General features: G+C 40.5%; 1 protein-coding gene across 5 annotated transcripts; it reads left to right on the top strand.

Moving 5' to 3' along the window:
* The first annotated feature begins 17142 nt into the window (after positions 1-17142).
* Positions 17143-21799, top strand: ARL4A (ARF like GTPase 4A). 5 transcript variants are annotated; one of them, XM_080914851.1, is made up of 2 exons: positions 17143-17286; positions 18231-21799. In XM_080914851.1, exon 2 carries the CDS (start codon positions 18315-18317, stop codon positions 18915-18917), a length of 603 nt encoding a protein of 200 aa, XP_080770977.1. In that variant the 5' UTR covers positions 17143-17286; positions 18231-18314; the 3' UTR covers positions 18918-21799. The 5 variants fall into 5 exon arrangements, with proteins under 5 accessions (XP_080770977.1, XP_080770975.1, XP_080770976.1 ...); XM_080914849.1 differs by having other exon boundaries at positions 18228-21799; XM_080914850.1 differs by lacking the exon at positions 17143-17286 and adding an exon at positions 17702-17808 and having other exon boundaries at positions 18228-21799.
* Positions 21800-22150: the final 351 nt, after the last annotated feature.

The following is a 22150-nucleotide window of genomic DNA, read 5'->3' as shown; positions in this document are numbered from 1 at the left end:
AGGGAACTTCGAATGAATGAATAAAAGAGTGGTGGTCAGGGGTATGGAGATGCTGAAGCCAGAAACTATTGCTATTATAATCTCAACTGAGCTGCGATCAGCAACATTATATGTATTCACAGAGGTGAGAAGTAAAAACTAAAAAGGAAAACACCCAGGCAGAAGTTAAGAAAAACTCCCTGTCTTAGCCAGTGTTCTTTCGCTGTGAAGACACCATGGCTGTGGCAGTTCTTGTAAAAGAAATCACTTAATTGGGGTTTGCTTATAGTTTTAGAGGTTCCATTCTTTATCTTCATGGTCCGGAGCTTGATGGCATGCCAGCAGACATGGCGCCTGAGAGATCCGTATCTGGATCCAAATTTCAGCAGGAAGTGAGAGGCTCACTGGGCCTGGCTTAGGCTTCTGAAGCCCCAAAGCCCACTCTCAGTGACATAATTCCTCCAACAAGGCCATACTTTCTAATCCTTAGCACCATTCCCTGATGATGGAAATATTCAAATGAACCTATAGGAGCCATTCCTATTTAAAACACCACATTCCTTTATCCTGAAACTCCAGTTCTTATAAAAACATTTAGCTATCTTGTTTGCTATTTTACCATTTTTTTGGGATCCTAAATATCCCATGTTGGCCTGAAACTCACTTTGTAGCCTGATGACCTTGAATGTTTTATCTTCTTGCCTTCACTTCCATAGTGCTGAGATTACTAGGTTTATACCACCATACCTGGGACTCAAACCCAGGGCTTCATGAGTGCTCGGCAGGTATCTCTTAGCTGCATCCCCATTCCCACTTTTTATATTTACCACAAGTAGTTCCTACCATCAGACGCATTAGTAGGAAATTCAGATTTTATGGAACACTTCAGGAAGTACGAGGTAGAAGTTTAGAGTATTCCCCACAGCACTGAAAATAACACCCAGAAGTAATGTCAGTGATACAGAGAATGAAACAAAATGTGCTATAATGTTCCTACTGATTGCTAACTTAGGGCTGATTAAGTCTGAGTTTTTAAAATTATATCTCCCCTGAAAATATATAACTGGGTGAGTCATTTAGAAGCTAAAAACATTGTTTCTAAATTTGCTGGTTAGTTATGTCAACTTGATACAAGCTTGGCTCATTTGAGAAGAGGACACTTCAGCTGAGAAAATGCCCCCATCAAATTGACCTGTAACCCAAGTCTGTAGGGGCAGTTTCTTAGCTAATGATTAATGTCGGAGGGCCTACCCCATTATGAGTGGTGACTTCCCTGGGCAGGAAGTCCTAGGTAGTAAAAGAATGCAGGTTGACTAACCCGTCATAAGCATTCTGTTACTTCTTCATGGTCTGTTTCAGTTGCTGGTTCCAGTTCCTGCCTCGAGTTCTTGCCTTGGTTTTCCTGAATGAATGACTCAGGATATATAAACCAACAAACCCTTTCCTCAAGTCACTTTTAGTTATAGTCTTTATTGAAACAACAGAAGGCAAACTAGGACACCAACTATGCATGTTATTTCCTTCCAAAGAGATATTAAAAAATAGAAAGGACAACAAAATAGATTGTAATTAGTTTGATATCTTCATTTTGTGTTCTATCTTGCCATTTAACATCAGAAACCCCACTTGCATATTTTTGTAGATCTCATGCACTGATACTCTACCAGTCAAAATTGTGGTCACTTGACAGTTCTGGAAAATGTGCAGCTTTTTGAGCTAAGAGGGCATGTGTCCTGACACTATTTTCAAAAGAAAGCTTCTAGCCACTGATACTTCTGTTCCATTCTTCACCATCTGGGAAATGATGACCACTTGTATACAGTTGTTGATTCAGAGACAGAAGCCAGTAGCAAATCGCGGAGCTTCTGTTCATTTTTTTTTTCTTATTTATTTTTTAAAAATTGGATATTTTGTTTACATTTCAAATGTTATCCCCTTTCCCAGGGTTTCCCCTCTGAAAACCCCCTATTTCATCCCCCTTTACCCTGCTTCTATGAGGGTGCTTCCCTACCCACCCACCCACCTACCCACTCCTGCCTCACTACCTGCATTAGTCAGGGTTCTCTGGAGTCACAGAACTTATGGCTGGTCTCTATATAGTAAGGAATTTGTTGCTGACTTACAGTCTGTAGTCCAACTCCCTAACAATTATCAGCATCAGCTGTGAAGTCCAGGGATCTAGCATATGCTCAGTCCTACAAGGCAAGCAGGCAAAGAGAACAAGCCTTCCTTCTTCCAATGTCCTTATGTAAGTCTCCAACAGGTGTGTCCTAGATTAACGGTGTATACCACCAGGCCTGGATCTGGGACTTGCTTTGTCCCAGATGACCTTGCACTCAGAGATTTCCTTGCCTTAGTGTCCTAAGAGTCAAAGCCTCTATTCCTCAAGATCAGGCTCCCAATTCTGGATTGTGATTCATTCCAGATATAGTCAAGTTGACAACCAGGAATAGCCACTATGCCTCCCTAGCATTCCTCTATCCTGGGGCATCAAGCATTCACAGGATCAAGGGCCTCTACTCCTACTGATGTCAGATAAAGCTCTTTCAGCTCAATCAGTCCATTCCCTAACTCCTTCAGTTCATCCCTTAACTCCTCCATTAGGATCTCTGTGATCAGTTCAATGGTTGACTTCCAGCATCTGCATTGTATTGGTCTGTAAGATCTGTATTGGTCATGATCTTGCAGAGCCTCTCAGGAGACAGCTGTATCATGCTCCTGTCAGCAAGTACTTCTTGGCATCAGCAATAGTGACTGGGTTTGGTGTCTGCAGGTGGGATGGATCCCCGGGTGGAGCAGTCTCTGGATGGACTTTCCTTCAGTCTCTGGTACACTCATTGTCCCTGTAATTTCTTAATACATGAGCGATTCTATGTTAAAATTTTGGAAATGATTGGGTGGCCTCATCCCTCAACTGGGGGCCATGATTAACTTCAGGATATGGTCTCGACAGGTTCTACCTCCTCTTTGTCGAGTATTTTAGCTAATGTCATCCCTGTGAGGCCCTGAGAGGCTCTTGCTTTCCTGGAATCAGGGACTTTCTGGTTGCTACTCCCAGTTCCCCAACCGCCATTGCTACACACCTCTGTTCAATTTCCTGAACCTCTGCACATCTCCTAACTCTCCTTGCATACCTGATTCTGCCCCTCTTTTTCCCTTCCCCCTTATCTTTTCCATCCAAGTCCCTCCCACCCTTTACTCTCCTTGGTATGTTTGTTCCCCCTTCTAAGGAGGACTGAAGCATCCACACTTTGGTCTTTCTTCCTCTTGAGCTTCATGTGGTGTGTGAGTTGTATCATGGGTATTCCAAGCTCTTTGCCTAATATCCACTTATCAGTGAGTGCATACCATATATATGCTTTTGTGACTAATAACCTCAATCAGGATGTAATTTTCTAGATCCATCCATTTGCCTGCAAATTTTATGACATCATTGTTTGTAATGGTAGAGTAGTATTCCATCGTGTAAATGTACCACATTTTCTGTATCCATCCCTCTGTTGAAGGACATCTGGGTTCTTTCCAGTTTCTGGCTATTATAAATAAGGCTGCTATGAACATAGTGGAGCATGTGTCCTTGTTATATGTTGGAGCATCTTTTGGATATATGACCAAGAGTGGTATAGCTGGGTCCTCAGTTAGTACTATGTCCAGTTTTCTGAGGAACCACTAGACTGATTTCCAGGGTGGTTGTATCAGTTTGCAATTTCAAAAGCAATGGAGAAGTGTTTGTTCCACTTTCTCCACATCCTCGCCAGAATCTGCTGTCACCTGAATTTTTGATCTTAGCCACGTGACTGGTAGGAGGTCTCAGGATTGTTTTGGTTTGCATTTCCTCGATGACTAAGGATGCTGAACACTTCTTTAGGTGTTTGTCTCTCAGCCATTCAATATTCCTTGGTTGAGAATTCTCTGTTTAGTTCTGTCCCCATGTTTTAATAGGGGTATTTGGTTCTCTAGAGTCGAACTTCATGAATTCTTTGTATATATTGGATATTAGCCCTTTATCGAATATAGGATTGGTAAAGATCTTTTCCCAATCTGTTGATTGTCATTTTGTCTTATTGACAATGTCCTTTGCCTTACAGAAGCTTTGCAATTTTATGAGGTCCCATTTGTTGCTTCTTGATCTTAAAACACAAGCCATTGGCATTATGTTTAGCAAGTTTTCCCCTTTATCCATGTGTTCAAGGCTTTTCCCCACTTTATCTATTAGATTCAGTGTATCTGATATTATGTGGAGGTCCTTGATTCACTTGGACTTGAGTTTTGCACAGGCAGATAAGAATGGATTAATCTGCATTCTTCTACATGCTGACCACCAGTTGAACCAGCATCATTTGTTGAAAATGGTATCTTTTTTTCCACTGGATGGTGTTAGCTTCTTTGCCAAAGATCAGGTGATTATAGGTATGAGGGTTCATTTCTGGGTCTTCAATTGATTGATTGAATTCTATTGATCTACCTGTCTATCTCTGTACCAATACCATGCAGTTTTTATGGCTATTGCTCTGTAGTACAGCTTGAGGTTCTTTATTGTTGAGAAGAGTTTTATGCTATCCTGGGTTTTATGTTATTTGAAATGAATTTGAGAAGTGCTCTCTCTAACTCTATGAAGAATTGAGATGGGATTTTGATGGGGATTGCACTGAAATTGTATATTGCTTTTGGCAAGATGGCCATTTTTACTATATTAGTGCTGCTAATCCATGAGCACGGGAGATTGTTCCATATTCTGAGGTCTCCTTCGATTTCTTTCTTCAGAGGATTGAAGTTCTTCTCATATAGAGCTTTCACTTGCTTGGTTAAAGTCAAGTCACACCAAGGTATTTTGTATTCTTTGTGACCATTGTGAAGCATGTCATTTTCCTAATTTCTTTCTCAGCCTGTTTATCTTTAGTAGAAGGCGGCTACTAATTTGTTTGAGTTAATTTTATTTTTTTAATTGGATACATTTTATTTACATTTCAAATGTTATCCCCTTTCCTGGTTTCCATTCCATAAAACCTCTATCCCATTCCCCCCTCCCCCTGCTTCTATAAGGGAGCTCCCCTACCCACCCACCCCATTTTGCCTCCCCACCCTGATATTACCTTACACTGGGCATTGAACCTTGGCAGGACCAAGGACTTCTTTTCCCATTGATGACCAACAATATCTAGCCACTTTGCTGAAGTTGTTTACGAGATATAGGAGTTCTCTGGTGGAATTTTTGAGGCCACATAAGTATACTATTATATCATCTGCAAATATTGATATTCTGACCTCTTCCTTTCCAATGTGAATCCCTTTGACATCCACTTGCTCTCTAATTGCTCTGGCTAGAACTTCCAGTACTATATCGAATAGGTAAGGAGAATGGGCAGCCTTGTCTAGTCCCTGAGTTTAGTGGGATTGTTTCAAGTTTCTTTTCATTTAGTTTGATATTGGCTACTGGTTTGCTGTATATTACTTTTACTATGTTTAGGTGTGGGCCTTGAATTTCTGACATTTGCAAGACTTTTAACATGAATGGGTGCTGAATTTTGTCAAATGCTTTCTCAGCATCTAAATAGACAATCATGTGGCTTTTTTTCCCTTGAATTTGTTTATACAGTGGACTAATTTGATGGGTTTCCATATATTGAAATATCCCTGTATCTCTGGAATGAAGCCTACTTGATAATGGCAGATGATCATTTTGGTGTGTTCTTGTATTTGGTTTGCAAAATTTTCCTTACAACTTTATTTAAAAATGAGAGATATATGTACAAATTTTTACAAGAATTTTGGCATAACACTATATGAATATATTTTTGTAAGTACTTAATTTGTTTAGAGGTTTGATAGTATGCACTGAAATCTTACTAGTTACCATAAGCATAAAGTACATGTAGAACAGAACGTAACATGGAAACAGTCAGAGTTTTCTTGGTGTGTATAGATTAAACATAATGATTATTGAATACCAAAAGTTGCCACAAGGCTATATTCTTAGCTCTTGAATTATGAAGGATTTAAGGTATACTACACTCTGAGAGAGTGCTATACACTTATCTTTTTTTTTCTAAGAAGGGCTGAGGCTTTCACTTTTTGACCATTTTTTTTTTTTTTTTGGAGCTTCATATGGTCTGTGAGTTGTTTCTGGGGTAGTCAGAGCTTCCTGGGACTAGTATCCAATTATCAGTAACTGCATATTATGTCTGTTCTTTTGTGACTGGGTTACCTCACTCAGAATGATATTCTTTAGATGCATCCATTTTCCTAGGAATTTCATAAAGTCATTGTTTCTAATAGCTGAGTAGTACTCCATTGTGTAAATATGCCACAATTTTTGAATTCATTCATCTACTGAAGGACATTTGGGTTCTTTCCAGCTTCTGGCTATTATAAATAGGGCTGCTTTGAACATTGTGGTGCATGTATCCTTATTGTATGTTGGAGCATCTCTGGGGTATATGTCCAGAAGTGGAATAACTGGGTCTTCAGGTACAACTATGTCCAATTTTCTGAGGAACTGCCAGACTGATTTCCAGAGTGGCTGTACCAGTTTACAATACCACCAACAGTGGAGGAGTGTTCTTCTTTCTCTGCATCCTCACCAGCAGCATCTGCTGTCATCTGAGTTTTTGATCTTAGCCATTCTGACTGGTGTGAGGTGGAATCTCAGGGTTGTTTTGATTTGCATTTCTCTGATGACTAGGGATGTAGAGCACTTCCTTAGATGCTTCTCAGCCATTCGATATTCCTCAATTGAGAGTTTATTTTTTAGTATTGGACACTTTATTTTGCATTTTACAGTAGCTGAGAATTTTTTGTTTAGCTCTGTTCCCCATTTTTTAATAGGATTGTTTGATTCTCTGGCATCTAACTTCTTGAGTTCTTTATATATCTTGGATATTAGACCTCTATCAGATGTGGGGTTGGTAAAGATCTTTTCTCAATATGTTGGCTGCCGTTTTATTTTCTTGACAGTGTCCTTATCCTTGCAGAAACTTTGCAATCTCATTAAGTCCCATTTCTTGATCCTTGGTCTTAGAGCACAAGTGATTGGTGTTCTGTTCAGGAAAGTTTTCCCTATGTTTATGTGTTCTAAGGTTTTTTCCCCCTACTTTCTCTTCTAATAGTGTACCTGGTTTAATGTGGAGATCTTTGATCCACTTGCACTTGAGCTTTGTAGGAGATAAGAAAGGGTCTATTTTCAGTCTTCTGCATGCTGACTGCCAGTTGAGCCAACACCATTTGTTGAAGAGGCTGTCCTTTTTCCATTGAATGCTTTCAGCTCCTACTGTGGGCTGCAGGGAGTCATTTTCATGCTCTGCCTAACCCTCTCTGCACTTTGGTTACTCACAGTGCAATCTCACCTGGCCTGTGTCCTCAGATCTCTGCTGTTCCAGGTAGCAAAAAGCCTGAGTGTTTGGTCTGTGCACATAGACTTTTCCGGCAGATCCTGAGTCCCTCTGCAGGGGTCAGGCCCTACTGTGGGCCACAGGGGCAAGTTTTCTAAGAGCTCTGCCTAGACCTCTCTGTGCTTTGGTTACTCATAGTACAATATCACCTGGCCCGAATCCCTGAATCTCTGCTGTTCCTGGTGGCCGGTTTGCAAAATTTTTATTGAGTATTTTTGCATCAATGTTCATGAGAGAAATTGGTCTGAAGTTCTTTCTTTGTAGGGTCTTTGTGTAGTTTAGGTATGAGAGTGATTGTGGCTTCGAATAATGAGTTGGGTAGTGTTTTTTCTGTTTCTATTTTGTGGAGCAGTTTGAAGAGTATTGGTATTAGGTCTTCTTTGAAGATCTGATAGAATCCTGCACTAAACCTATCTGGTCCTGGGCTTTATTTGGTTGGAAGACTGTTAATGAATGCTTCTATTTCTTTAGGGGTTATGGGACTGTTTAGATGATTTATCTGATCCTGATTTAACTTTGGTACCTGGTATCTGTCTGGAAAATTGTCCATTTCATCTAGATTTTCCAGTTTCATTGAGTATAGGCTTTTGTAGTAGCATCTGATGATTTCTTGAATTTTCTGTTTCTGTTATGTCTACCTTTTCATTTCTGATTTTGTTAATTTGGATACTGTTTCTGTGCCCTCTGGTTAGTCTGGCTAAGGGTTTATCTTTTGGATTTAATCAAAGAACCAGTTCCTGGTTTTGTTGATTCTTTGTATAGTTCTTTTTTGTTTCTATTTGGTTGATTTCAGCCCTAAGTTTGATTATTTCCTGTTGTCTATTCCTCGAGTATATATGCTTCTTTTTGTTCTAGAGGTTTCAGGTACACTGTGATGCTGTTAGTGTATGCTCTCTCTAGATTCTTTTTGAAGGCACTCAGAACTAAGAGTTTTCAGCTTAGCACTGCTTTTGTTGTGTCCCATAAATTTGGTTATATTGTGCCTTCATTTTCATTAAATTCTAAAACGTCTTTAATGTCTTTATTTCTTCCTTGACCAAGTTATCACTGAATAGAGCATTGCTGAGTTTTTGTTGTTATTGAAGGCCATCCTTAATCCATGGTGATCTGGTAGGATGCATGGGTGTATTTCATTCTTCTGGTATCTCTTGAGGCCTGTTTTGTGACCAATTATATCAAAATTTCAATTTTGGAGAAGGTGCAATGGGACTTGGTAAAGTTTTTCTTTGGTAAGTATGAAGTGTTCTTTTTTTTTTTTTTTTTTTTTGATAACTTTTGGTTGGAAGTTGATTTTATTCAACTGTAGAATGGCTACCTCAGCATGTTTCTTGGAAAAAAAATTCAGCCTTTTACTCTGAGGTAATGTCTTTGTCACTGGGGCAGGTTTCCTGTGCGCAGCACAATGCTGAGTCCTGTTTTCATATCCAATCTGTTAGCCTGTGTCTTTTTATTGGGGAATTGAGTCTATTAATACTAAGTGATATTAATAGTGAGTGTTGCTTCCTGTTATTTTTGTTGTTGGGATGGACTTAATTTTGTGTGGGTATCTTAAGTTTTTTTTAAAGATTACTTTCTTGCTTTTTCTAGGGTGTAGTTTCCCTCCTTTCAGAGTTTTCTATCCTTTGTAGGACTTGATTTGTGGAAAGATATTGTATAAATTTTGTTGTCATGGAATATTTTGATTTCTCCATCTATGGTAATTGAGAGTTTTGTTGGATTTTGTTACCTGGGCTGGCATTTTTGTTTTTTTAGAATCTGTATGACATCTTTCCAGGATCTTGTGGCTTTTAAGGGTCTCTATTGAGCAGTCTGGTGTAATTCTGATAGGTTTGACTTTGTTACTTAACCTTTTCCCCTTACTGCTTTTAATAGTCCGTGTGTGTGTGTGTGTGTGTGTGTGTGTGTGTGTGTGTGTGTGTGCATTTGTTGTTTTGACTGTTATGTGATGGGAGAAATTTCTTTTCTGGTCCATTATATTTGGAGTTCTGAAGGCTTCTTGTATGTTTATGGTCATCTCTTTCTTTAGTTTAGGGAAGTTTTCTTCTATAATTTTGTTGAAGATACTTACTGGTCCTTTGAGAATCTTTGCTCACTTCTATACCTATTATCTTTAGGTTTGGTCTTCTCATTGTGTCCTGGATTTTCTGGGTTAGGAACTTTTTACATTTTGACTTTTGTGTTAATGTTTTCATGGTATCTTCTGCCTCTGAGAATCTCTTTAATCTCGTTTTCTGCTGGTGATGCTTGCATCTATGACTCCTGATCTCTTTTTTAGGTTTTCTAACTCCAAGGTTGTCTCCCTTTGTGATTTTTAAAAATAGTTTCTATTTCCATTTTTAGATCCTAAATAGTTTTGTTCAATACTTCTCGTTTGGTTCTATTTTCCTGTAATTTTTACAGGGATTTCTGTGTTTTTTCTTTAAAAGCTTCTGTTTACCTTTGTTCCCCTGTATTTCTTTAAGAGAGTTATTTATGCCCTTCTTAAAGTCCTCTATCATCATCGTGAGATGTGATTTTAAATCCAAATCTCGCCTTTCCAGTGTGTTGTGGTGTCCAGGGTTTGCTGTGGTGGGAGAACTGGGTTTTGATTTTGCCTTGGTTTCTGTTGGTTATGTTCTTACACTTGCCTTTCAACATCAGGTTATCTGTTTTTAGCTGGTCTTGTTGTTTCTGTCTGTGGCTTGTTCCTCCTGTAAGCCTGTGTGTTAACAGTCCTGAAAGACCAGCTCTCTCCAGACAAAATTAGGGTATGGAGAGCTTTGGCACAGGGTCAGTTCTGAGTAGCAGATGAAAAGCAGAATCCTGTCCCAGGCTGCTTCTTTATTCCTGTGTCCTGAGAGCTCCTGGTGGGTCCCTCTTGGGTCAGGTATTTGAGCAGAAGTGGTGGTCTTACCTGTGTTGTCAGGTGTGTCAGCACTCCTGGGAGACCAGCTTTCTCCTGGAGGGATTCATGTATGGAGAGCTGTGGCACAGAGTCAGCTCCAGGTGCAGATGGAAACCAGAAGGAGCTTCTGTTCATTTTAAGACAAACAGAAAGAAGATACCATGGTATTTTACCACAGCATTTTGAAGCCCCTCTCTTTCTAAAGTAGGCCATTTTACACTGTAATTAAAAAAATGGTGTCAGAAATGTGTTTTTGCTGATTTTTTTGGCCCTTTTTTAATAGTGGACCTGCTGAGAGGTCAGAATCGTGTCATAGGGTGGGAGTAAAGCAATCTTTTTGTAGTTTAAAAACATTCAGTAGGTGCTGGAGAGATGGCTCAGTGGTTAAGAGCACTGACTGCTCTTCCAGTGGTCCTGAGTTCAAATCCCAGCAACCACATGGTGGCTCACAACCATCTATAAATAGTTCTGATGCCCTCTTCTGGTGTATCTGAATATAGCCACAGTGTTTTCATAAATAATAAATAAATGAATCTAAAAAAATTCAGTAAAACTTTTACCAGCAGTAACTAAGATAGGTCATGTTCTTCTTGGGAAAAGCCTAAGATTAAGGGAAAATTTAAGATACTAATGAGAATGAACTGCTCTATTCTGCTTTCAGCAGTAAGCTCCTGTCTTAGTCAGGGTTTGTATTCCTGCACAAAACATCATGACCAAGAAGCAAGTTGGGGAGGAAAGGGTTTATTCAGCTTACACTTCCATATTGATGTTTATCACCAAAGGAAGTCAGGACTGGAACTACCAGCCAGAGATGGGACCACCCACAATGGGCTGGGCCCTCTCCACTTGATCACTAGATGAGAAAATGCCTTACAGCTGGATCTCATGGAGGCATTTCTTCAACTGAGTTTCCTTTCTCTGTGGTAACTCCAGCTTATGTCAAGTTGACACAAAACCAGCCAGTACAGCTCCAAATCAGGGACTGAGGGTTGAGGAACAGGATTAAGGAGTTAAATAGAAAGGAAAGAAGTCCACCCCCACTCTACTCTCATCAGGTGGCATGCAATGGGGATTGACTGGGGAAAAGCTACCACTGTCTGTAAACAAAATAATTGTAGATAAAGATATCACTCAGACCTTGCTCAAGGGCTTTCCAGAAATGTAAGCCAAGCCAGATACAAAATCAGATTAAGGGTGTTGTTTTCATGTTGAATATAGCTGTTATTAACTCAAAGGAGGAAGGGCTACTAACAGTCAGGGCACTATTCAGACAAAGGTTTTGGCTGTGGCTTCTGTCACATCCAATTCTGGAACCAAACAGACCAGAAGTCTTCTGTTTTTGAGCAAATTATTTTGCCAAAAATTGAAATGCTTGGTCCACAAATGCCTATGATTATTGGACCACTGAACACCTTTTGAGATCCAAATACTTTATCATCTTAAAAACTTATGCTGTATTCAGTTCAAAACCCAGGTCCATCCCCACATCTACTGAAGAAGAGATATATGCCTCCCAACATGATGCAGAGCATTATGGGTAGGGAATAACTTCCCAAAGGTAAATGTCTGGGAAACAAACAAAAAGAAGGGTTTCTACATGACAAGTCATTTTCTTCTACAACAGAGACAAATTTATCAATGAATTTACCAATTATCAGAGAAGAAACTATGCAATTTTTTACTCAGAACAGTTTCAGCATTTTGACAAATGGCTCTGAGTATTTACCACTGTTCTTTTCCAACCAGCAATTGGCATACATTTCACAATAAATACATAAAAGGAGCAAATAATGAAATATTAGTTTCTCTAAGGTGCTCATAATCTAATTCATATAATAGAAGAATCTTTTTGTCTATTTGTGAAATAAGCAAAATTTAAAATGTGAAAGCATTAGGAGTCATTAAAGAGTCGATTCAGATTTATCAGCCCACTCTTAAAGGTGCTTAGGTTGCTTTGATCCATGCAAAGTGGTCTCTGTTTAAACACACACATAAAGCATCAAACTGTCAAACACAACTAATAATCTAAAGCCAAGGGTGTTAGAGTGAGTACTGAGAGAGGAAGATGGGTCTTCTCAAGCAAGCTAATGTATTCTCAAGCTGATACACTGGTGTTCTTTCCAAGTGATAATTGGCATATCTGTGCAATATTTACTACTTAGGAAGGCAGAAAGACCCAGAAGCTGTCAGAGGGGTCAAACTCATTTCTCCTGATTCCCATGGAGAATGCTTAGGTTAGTCAGATGGAAATCCTGTTGCTATCTCTATCTTGAAGAGCCATTTAGAGACCCACTGCACTGAATCAATCATAGTCCTTAGTATGTGCATGTAGCTGTCCTGGAACTCACCCTGTAGACCAGGCTGGCCTCAAACTCATAGATCTACCTGCCTCTGCGACCTGAGTGCTGAGATTAAAGTGGCACATGCCACTACCACCACCTGGCTTCAAATACTTAATTTATAAACAGAAGAGTTTTAAGTACTTCATAACCCTGGAAGTTCAAGAGCATGGTGCAGTGGTGGAGGGCTTATGGCAGAGGTCTTCAGAAAAGGAGAAACATGGAGAAAAAGAAAGAGATAGAGGAGAGACCAAGCTCACCTTCTTTATTAATAGCACATTCTAGTGATTAGCTACTTGATGCTAATATGGTCCCTGTATGAGGGCAGTACTATCATGATCTAATTACCCATTAGGCCCCCATCCTTTAAGATTTTCATCATCATACCAACACACTGAAGACTAAGCATTCACAACACAAGCAAACCAGAGCATACTCATTTACATACAATTGTGTATCTGTATTTCTTTCTATAGATTATTATACAGTAAAGTAAAATAAGGAATAAAATACACATTAATACTCTACAAAACTGTCTAGTGCAAAAAATTAGATGGGACTACACTGAGGAAGGTCATCTTTCTTAACAGAGATCGGAGACTAGTCAATATTGGCAATACATGACTTGAACCCAGGTAGTAAGGCTCCAACGTTCATTCTGCCAATTTCTATGTAAATATGAATCCAGTGAATTTAGACACTTTTTTGTTGTTGTTTCCTCCCCCCAAAGATTTTTTATTGGAAATTCTCTGCATTTACATTTCAGATGTTATCCCTTTCCCACAATCCTATCCCCACTCCCTCTTCCATTGCTCCCATGAAGGTGCTCTCTCTCCCAACTACCCTCTCCCACCTCAGCACATTGGCATTCCCCTACACTGGAAAAACGAGCCTTTGCTGCGCCAAAGTCCTCTCCTCCCACTGATGTCAGAAAATGCTATTCTCTGCTGCATATGTACCAAAAGACATTGGTCTTTCCATGTGAACTCACTGGTTGGTGTTTTAGTCCTTGGAAGCTGTGGTGGGTTTGATTAGTTAATCATTTTGTTCTTTCCATGGGGTTGCGGACCCTTTCAGCTCCTTCAGTCCTTTCTCTAGCTCCTTCATTGGGGCCCTCATATTTAGTCTGACGGTCAGCTGCAAGCATCCTCTTCTGTACCAGTATGGCTCTGGCAGAGCCTCTGAGGAGGCATCCATATCAGATTCTTGCCAGTAAGCACTACCTGGCATCAGCTGTAGTGCTTGGGTCTATTGGGGTATGTTCCCAGGCAGTCTCTGAATGATCTTTTCTTCAATCCCTGCTCCTCTATTTGTCTCTTTATTTCCTACCATGAATGTTTTTTTCTTCCTTCTAAGAAAGACTGAGGCATCTACTTTCTGGCCTTCCATTTCTTTGAGCTTCATAAGTTCTGTGGGTGGTTCCTTGGGTATTTCAAGCTTTTGGGGCTAGTATCCACTTATAAGTGAGTACACTTATGAGTATTCTTTTGTGACTGGGTTACCTCACTCAGGACGATAGCTTCAAGTTCCATCCATTTGCCTAGAAATTTCATGAATTCATTGATTTTGATAGATGAGTAGTACTCCATTGTGTAAATGTACCACAATTTCTGTATCCATTCCTCTGTTGAAGGACACATCTGGGTTCTTTCCAGCTTCTGGCTATTATAAATAAGGCTGCTATGAACATGGTGGAACATGTGTCCTTGTTAGATGTTGGAGCTTCTTTTGGGTATATGCCCAATAGTTGTATAGCTGGGTCCACACTTCTTTCTGTTAGTAAAAATCTTCTACTCTGATCTGCAGTAGAATTTGGAGCAGATTTCCTGGAGAGAAAATGTGACTCAGAAAAATTGAAGAATGAGCGTCTGTGTTTTATATATTATGATCCTTTTAACCTAACCAGTATACAGCAGGCACCACTGACTTTTTCCCTATCTCTGTCAGAATGAGAGGGGAAATCTCTGGGTACATTGAGAAATTCTGAAAACATCAGCAATGGACCCTCATGTTTCCTGACTCAGAGGCAATACAAACATGAGAATTGCTCTGAGATTTGGCATGTGGTTAAAAATGGAAAGTGTCAGTTCACCAGCAGAGTTATTGGAAAAGAAAACATTACACACTTTTAAAATAGTTGCTCAAGATGGCTTGTCATTAGCTAAGTCTGAACACCTACTTGAAATAGGATCATCGATCTCTGTTTCTTCTTTTGACGGTTCTGACTGGAGAGATTTTGAGTTGAGTCTGGAGTACTGAAGCTAAGAAGTGGAAGTTCTCAGGTCCTAGTGTTGGCCTAACCTTGTCAGTGTCTCAGGAGAGTTTCAAACTGGCACTTATTTAGGTAGATGCAAACCTAACAGTTGTAGTTTCAAACCCAATACAACAGATGGCAGTGTTGCCCTCAAGAAAACCTCCCACAGACCCTCCAGTTGTCGTCCAGGGTACCTGATAGTGCAGTAGTGCAGTTTCTCAACGATAGCTCAGAGGCAAGATCCTTCTGGAACAAAGAGCACCTAAGTAAAATACCTACATGGGCTTTGTGCAGCAAAATGAAGAGTGGATTTCAGAAATTTTGTGGCTTTTTAATCATTTGCTGCTGTTTTTATATGGTTATTGCTTATAGATTAGGCATACCAGACATTTTTCTATACAGCAGTACAGGCCAAAAGCTTTGTAGGGGCACAGATGATCTGTCTATATTAAGTAGTCTTTCTTTCTATTGGAGTTCTTTAAGACATGTGAAAAAGCCTTATCTCTTAAATTCAACTCACAGGCTGTAGGCTGCTAGTGACTATTCTAGTCAAGATTCACAGTAAAACACTGATGTGCAGTTCAGCGGGGTGATTTCTTCAAGGCTGGAGTCACTGTTGTCAGATCTTGATTGTTTCGCTTCTAAGACTGCAAAAATGCAACTGAGCATGAAACACTGGTACAGTCTTGATTTTAAAACTACTGGAAATGGTGGAGCTTTACCTTGAATTCTTTAAGATTTGCAAACAATTTCAGTTTAATAAAGAATCCCTGTTAGAATTCCCAAGGAGAGCAGTTCTTGCACAAAAGCTTTTCTCACTCTTTAGGCTAATTACTGTAAATGGCTAATGAGATCCCATACTTAGTTACAATCTAGCCCAGATTACATTCAATAACTATACAATATGTCACTTGAGATTTCTAGATTTTTCTTCCTAAACTAATGATGCTGTCTTAAAGCTAGACGCTGTGCCTATCCCTTAGATTTTTATATCAGCTATTAAAAACAACAGAAATAAGGCGAGTTATGGAGATAGTAGTACACGCCTCTAATCCCAGCAGTCTGGAGGTAAAGGCAGGAGAATTTCTGAGTTTGAGATCAGCCTGGTCCAGAGCTACACAGAGAAACCCTGCCTTGAAAAACCAAAAGCAAAACACCAACCAGATAAACAAAAACAAAAACAAAGAACCCCAACAAAACTTCAAAGAAACAAAAACAGAAACAAGTCCCTTTCTATGTTATTCATAAAATAAATACTGCTGGCAATGGTAGTTTTGAGATCAGGAAATTTCTTAGGGAAGCCACAATTTATGATTTGATTTATTTGTTTTTATTTTTTGAGTCAGGGTCTCACTAAGTATCCTTGGCTAGCCTGCAACTCTGTAAGTAGACCAGGCTGGCACTGAAGCATCCCTATCCATCCTACCTCTTCCTCCCACGTTGGGAATAACGGCATGTGTGATCATGCCTGGCCAGAATCTAGTTTAAAATACGCGTTTTACAGTGCATCATTATTATAGCCTTCCAGATTAAAAAAAATTCTGTAGGTTCTACCAAGCTTTAATCTGCCCTTTCTTTGTTTTTATAAACATCTTTAAAGGACTGCTGGTCATATTTTATAACTGGTTCATGATCAACTTGGCTCATTCTATTTTACAAAGACTGGAATAGTCACAAAACGACAAATTTGCCTTCTATGGTCAAACTTAATGGGGCACAATTATATTATGCGACCCAATAGAGTATTACGTGCTTAACCACTAGTTAGTTACCCGCTGCAGCTTCATCACCAGTTTTCCTTGGGTCACGGGAAATATTTAGCGTTTCAGAATGCATTTCTTTCTCCGTGATAGGGGCATTGGTTCCAGTTCCAACTTGTGGGGCGTAGCTAGACTCACTTAGGAGGTGACGCTTGGCTTACAAAAGGTAGGCTCCCATCTTAGCCAGCACGTGCTGGGGAGGGAGGCCGCACAGACTCCCCCAGGCTGCCTTGTGACGTGACGTAAGGGACCCACCCGGCCAGTGTCCTCCAACATCCCGGACCCTGATTCACCGCCGCCGCCCAGAGGCCGCCCTGGGGAGACGGGAAGAGGAGCGGTACCGGCGACGCCCTCCCGCACCCAGCCTGGGGCGTCAGAAAGACCGAGCAACGGCGGCCGAAGCCCCGCCCTCCTGCGCCCGTGGCCGGCGCCGAAAAGGTTGGAACGTGACCTTGTTTAGACGTTGCTAGGAGACGCGGCCAGAACGCGCGCGCGCGCGACCTCCACGGGCTGGCGCGGCGTGAGGGGCGGAGCCGCGGCCCGTAGCAAGGCTGGCGAGCACCGTTAGCCCGGCTGGCGCGCGGCGTCGGCCCGGCCGCCGTCAGGCCTCGCCGCTGCCCGGGGACAGACTCCCCGGCGGCTGACAGCCGCGGAGACGGGACGACGAAGGACCGTCAGCCAGGTGAGTGGCGGAGAAGAGGCCGGCGGGTGGACGCCCTAGTGCCGGAGCTCCTCAGCTCGCCGGGCTCCCTGGGCCGCGCCGGTCCCTCCGGACGCCGAGCGGCTCCCGCCGTGTAGGGCGGCGTCACTATGGCCCGTGCGGCAGGTGCGCGGGGCGACCGGGGAACCTACGGCCGGGGCTCTGTGCCCACCGCAATGCCTTGCTTCCCACTTAGGGCAACAGGTGGTGCCGGAGGGCCGAGAGCGAGCCCTGGCGCGGCCGTCCTGGGAGTGGCAGGTACCTTCACCAATTGGGACGCCGGGGCGGGAGTGACATGGCTGCCCTGACGCGGTGACCAATGGGATTGCGAGGCCTGGGTGGGCCGTGAGGGTGGGCGTGGCCAGAGACGGAGTCTGGGCTTCCCAGTGGGGTGGCCGCCAGAGCGGCGCGGAGGTCTCGGCTGAGAGGAGCTGTGGCGCGGTCCTCGCGCGGAGAGACACCGGCCAATGGTCCCCCATTGGAATCCGGACTCCAGCCGGGGAGGTGAGAGCTTTGGTATCGGGGACGGAGCCAGGAAAGTGAGCCTGAATACTCGGTGAGACGTGCCGGGTTAGATCTCTCAGATAGGGCTGCCTTTTTGAGTTTTCTGCCAAGAAAAGGCACTTTGGTGGTGGATACGGTGACGGGTGGCTAGCGGTGACTGGGCTGTCTTCGAAACGAGCTTTTGAGGTTCGGGGATCGAGAACCGAGAAAAGGACACGCTACTGCAGTTAGAGTGAATCAGAGCCTTTAGGTGACAGTTATTCATGGATTGTTTTGGATTGAATACATTTACTCTCTCATCTGGTGTGTTTACTCACAGCAAGTTTTGTCAAGTTCCTCATGTGCTTATTTTTGGTGAATGTAGAGAAACCTCATTTTTAATGTGTTCACGGTAATAACTTACTCATTTTCCTCTCCAGCAGTCGCGTAGCTCGATCACCCAGGAAGAGAAATTGTAAGCAGATAAGAAGAACGCTTTCAGTTTGGGACACCATTTGCAGCTGGAGATGGGGAATGGACTGTCAGACCAGACCTCCATCCTGTCCAGCCTGCCGTCCTTTCAGTCCTTTCACATTGTCATTCTGGGTTTGGACTGTGCTGGAAAGACAACAGTTTTATACAGGCTGCAGTTCAATGAATTTGTAAATACCGTACCTACCAAAGGATTTAACACTGAGAAAATTAAGGTAACCTTGGGCAATTCCAAAACAGTCACTTTTCACTTCTGGGATGTAGGTGGTCAAGAGAAATTAAGACCACTGTGGAAGTCATATACCCGATGCACAGATGGCATTGTGTTTGTGGTGGACTCTGTCGATGTTGAGAGAATGGAAGAAGCCAAAACTGAACTTCATAAAATAACTAGGATATCAGAAAATCAGGGAGTCCCTGTGCTTATAGTTGCTAACAAACAAGACCTGAGGAACTCACTGTCTCTCTCAGAGATTGAGAAGATGTTAGCAATGGGTGAACTGAGCTCCTCGACTCCTTGGCATTTGCAGCCTACCTGTGCAATCATAGGAGATGGGCTAAAGGAAGGACTTGAGAAACTACATGATATGATAATTAAAAGAAGAAAAATGTTGCGGCAACAGAAAAAGAAGAGATGAATGGCAGTACCTTTTGTATTGGTGTGGAATAGGTTTTCCTTGGTCTGATTTCTGACAAGCTGAAGAGTGTCTACAGCCTGGTTTGCCTGTCTGCCCTCACGGATGCTATTAAAGCTTTGTTTTGTTGAACAGTCAGATACCCAACTCTGTTGCCTTGTGGAAGATGAGTAAATGCAATGCTTCTTAAAGTGGTCTCTTCTCCCTGACCCACAAATTTTTTGGTACTACCATTTTGGGAAGCCAAAAAAAAAGGCTAGTAATTGACCAGAAAACAATTTTGTGGAAATTTGACCTGAAGTTAGTAAAATAAAACTTTGAAGAGTGTATGCCTAGTGTTTTGTGCTTATATCTTTTGGGGGGAAGCCTTTGCCAAGAAATTGCAAACAAGGCTATGTAAACACAGAATGCTAATGAATGGAAATGTTAAGGTAGATGAGTGTGCATACATGCACACACAGTTAAGTTGAACATGCTGGAATAGGAAGGAAGCTTTCTTTTTTCTTTTTTTTTTTTTTTTTTTGGAGGGTTTGGCCAGGTGATTTTTAACATTATTCTGGAAACAATTTAAGGCTATCTCTTTAATTCTAGAAAATGTTTAATTTAGTTGGTCTAACATTAATTAAAATATTTGGGGTATATTCAAATGCATGGGTTAGTTTTTCTGATAAGCATGTTTTGGTGTATAGTCTTTAGAAATAGCTATGCATCTGTCTACACAGGTTTAAAACAACTTTTTTGGGTCTTGGAGCTATTGTAGAAATAGTTCATTGTCAAGAAGAGCACTGTTACTTGAACCTAAAAAAAATGACTGATGTAAATATGGGTATGTTGACTAAATACATATGCTTGAATACATGAATGGATTTATAGAGAAAGTGGTGGTGAATTCAGTTAGAGGGAGTTACTGTTATACATAGTCTCCAAATAATCTAGTTAAAAGATACTTGTTTTATTACTATTTACTGGATGGAAATGATATTTTCATATATTTTTGTAGCATTTTGGGAGAAATGAAAGCTTTATAATCACGTGATGCGCCGTGGAATGAAAATGTAAGGTACCTTTCAATATGTGCTCTGAGCTTTACTTTTTTTGTTAATTGGCTGAACAGTATTTTCAGAGCTTTCTAGCTCTGGTGGTAAGAAGAAATGGTACAGTAGTGCAGTTAGGAATTAGGATCCTAGAAAATGAAGGGGCAAAGTAGCAAAGCCATTTTAAGACAGTGAACTGGTGCTGTTTCTACTGTAATAAAAACAAAATGAGATTACAAGGAGGGGAGAACTTTAATTTTTCTCTCCAGGAAGACTTATTTCCAGTAATCACATACAGCAAATCAGCATGATTCCTATGTTTAAAGCTAACAGCTGTTTGTTCTGAAATCACCAAAGGAAGTGTACTTTGCTAGCAGGGCTCGTTTTGGTTTTGAGCTTTTACTTTTTTTTTTTTTTTTTTTTTTTCAGTGACACAGGTAAATTTTTGGAACTTTGATTATTGTTACAAAATAAAGTAGAACCCAGTGGGGCTTCTATGTCAAATGAACCTGCACTAGGAATGGTCACTTAGAGTGTTTATATTTATAGAGCTGTGGAGAATAGTTACCAGTAAACAACTGGGGCATTAGGAGTACAGTCTCACTTTGAGTTTATATGTATTTCCACTTCTGCAGCTTTTAATTAGATGTGTAAGAAGAACTTTTCTCAGCTGGGACATTTAGTTCTATACTTGTTTGGGTTTTCTGTGGTAGGGTTTCCACAGAAGGCTATTTTCTAGGAGCTCACCACCATCATCACCATACACATATACTGAATTCAGGATCCTCTCCCAAATTTCCAAGTCTATGACAGGATAATAAAGCTTGTCTTCCTCAATTTTAAATCAGTGTACATCTTCACTCTGCCTTTAATCCCAGTACTTGGGCGGCAGATCTCTTAGTTCAAGGACAGCCAGGGATACATAAGGAGACCCTGTCTCAAAACAAAAAAACAGTTTGTGCTAACTAGCTCTTGACCCTTGTTTTGTACCTAAGAATTGGACCAGCAATTCCATGTTATTTTTATTTATAGATCAGCAAAATGGCCATTGTATAAAATTATATATATGAGACATTTCAATTTAAATTTAAGTTCAAATTTTTTATCACCTATTAGAACTGTTAATCATAAGCTAGTGAATTTATGTAGGTTTTTAAGTACCTCTTTTCAAAGTATATTTGTCTTTTTAAAGTGTCAGGGATCAAACCCTGACTTTATGTATGTGAAACAATCATCTTACTGATGAACTGCATCTCCAGCACCTAAAATATATTTCTAAAATAGCTAACTATTGGAACTGAATTGGTTTAATACAAAATATTAATTGGGTTAAACATTCTATTCAAATTACTACTGTAGAACAAATGTCTAAAATATCCTTTGATATTTAAAGATTCATATATCCAAACTTATGCTAAAATAGATTATAAATGTTATGGTTTAGCATAGATAGATTCATTAATTATCATAAAATCTCTATAGAAATCTAAAAAGTGCTTAGGATATATAGAAGGAAGTCAATGACTAGTCTGTAGGTAACTAGATAATGGTTTAAGACCAAGAGTAAAGGGCACATAATTGAGAATGTTTCTGTAGGAGTTGGGATTATGGGTACGATAGGTGCTTGCCTATCAGGTGCAAAGCTCTGGGTTTGAGTCCTAGCACTGCACATGAAAAATAAACCAATTACCAGAATGGTTTGTTTAGAAGAGTTTAATTGTTTATAGTGGCCATGAAAGAAATCTGGTATAGTATTTCAGTGTTCTATTTAATGTAACGGCTTCATCATATAAACAATGACTTTAGCAGTAACAAAACACAAAAATGTTTCTTCAAAATAAATTAATGCAACTTGGAGTCTTGCGTTAGACTATCATTTGAAGTTTAATTTTTTTTATTATTGTTTTTCTGAAATAAGGTCTATGTATGTAACTTCTGGGTGCTGCCTGGGATTATGAGCATGTACATCACACTTACATTAAGATTTTATATTCAAATTTCATTTTTATAGGAATTTTGGAAATGGATAGTATTAATGTAGAATACTCAAGTTCTTTTTTTAGCTGAGACTTCCATATGAGCAAATGATATAAAAAAAATCACAAATTAGTATTAAGTACTTGAAGACCAAAGATATTCCCAATAGACTTCAGCCAGAGAATGTTCCAATTTTATACAAATACAAAATACAGGGGTATTTAA

The sequence above is a fragment of the Micromys minutus genome (assembly GCF_963924665.1).
Source record: "Micromys minutus genome assembly, chromosome: 1".
Classification (NCBI taxonomy): Eukaryota; Metazoa; Chordata; class Mammalia; order Rodentia; family Muridae; genus Micromys; species Micromys minutus.
The sequence above is the reverse complement of the archived record's forward strand: the minus strand, read 5'-3'. Positions and strand labels throughout refer to the sequence as shown.

Bases quoted from the DNA above. Each gene is read 5' to 3' on its own strand.
- ARL4A (XM_080914851.1), top strand. From the start codon at position 18,315: ATGGGGAATGGACTGTCAGACCAGACCTCCATCCTGTCCAGCCTGCCG.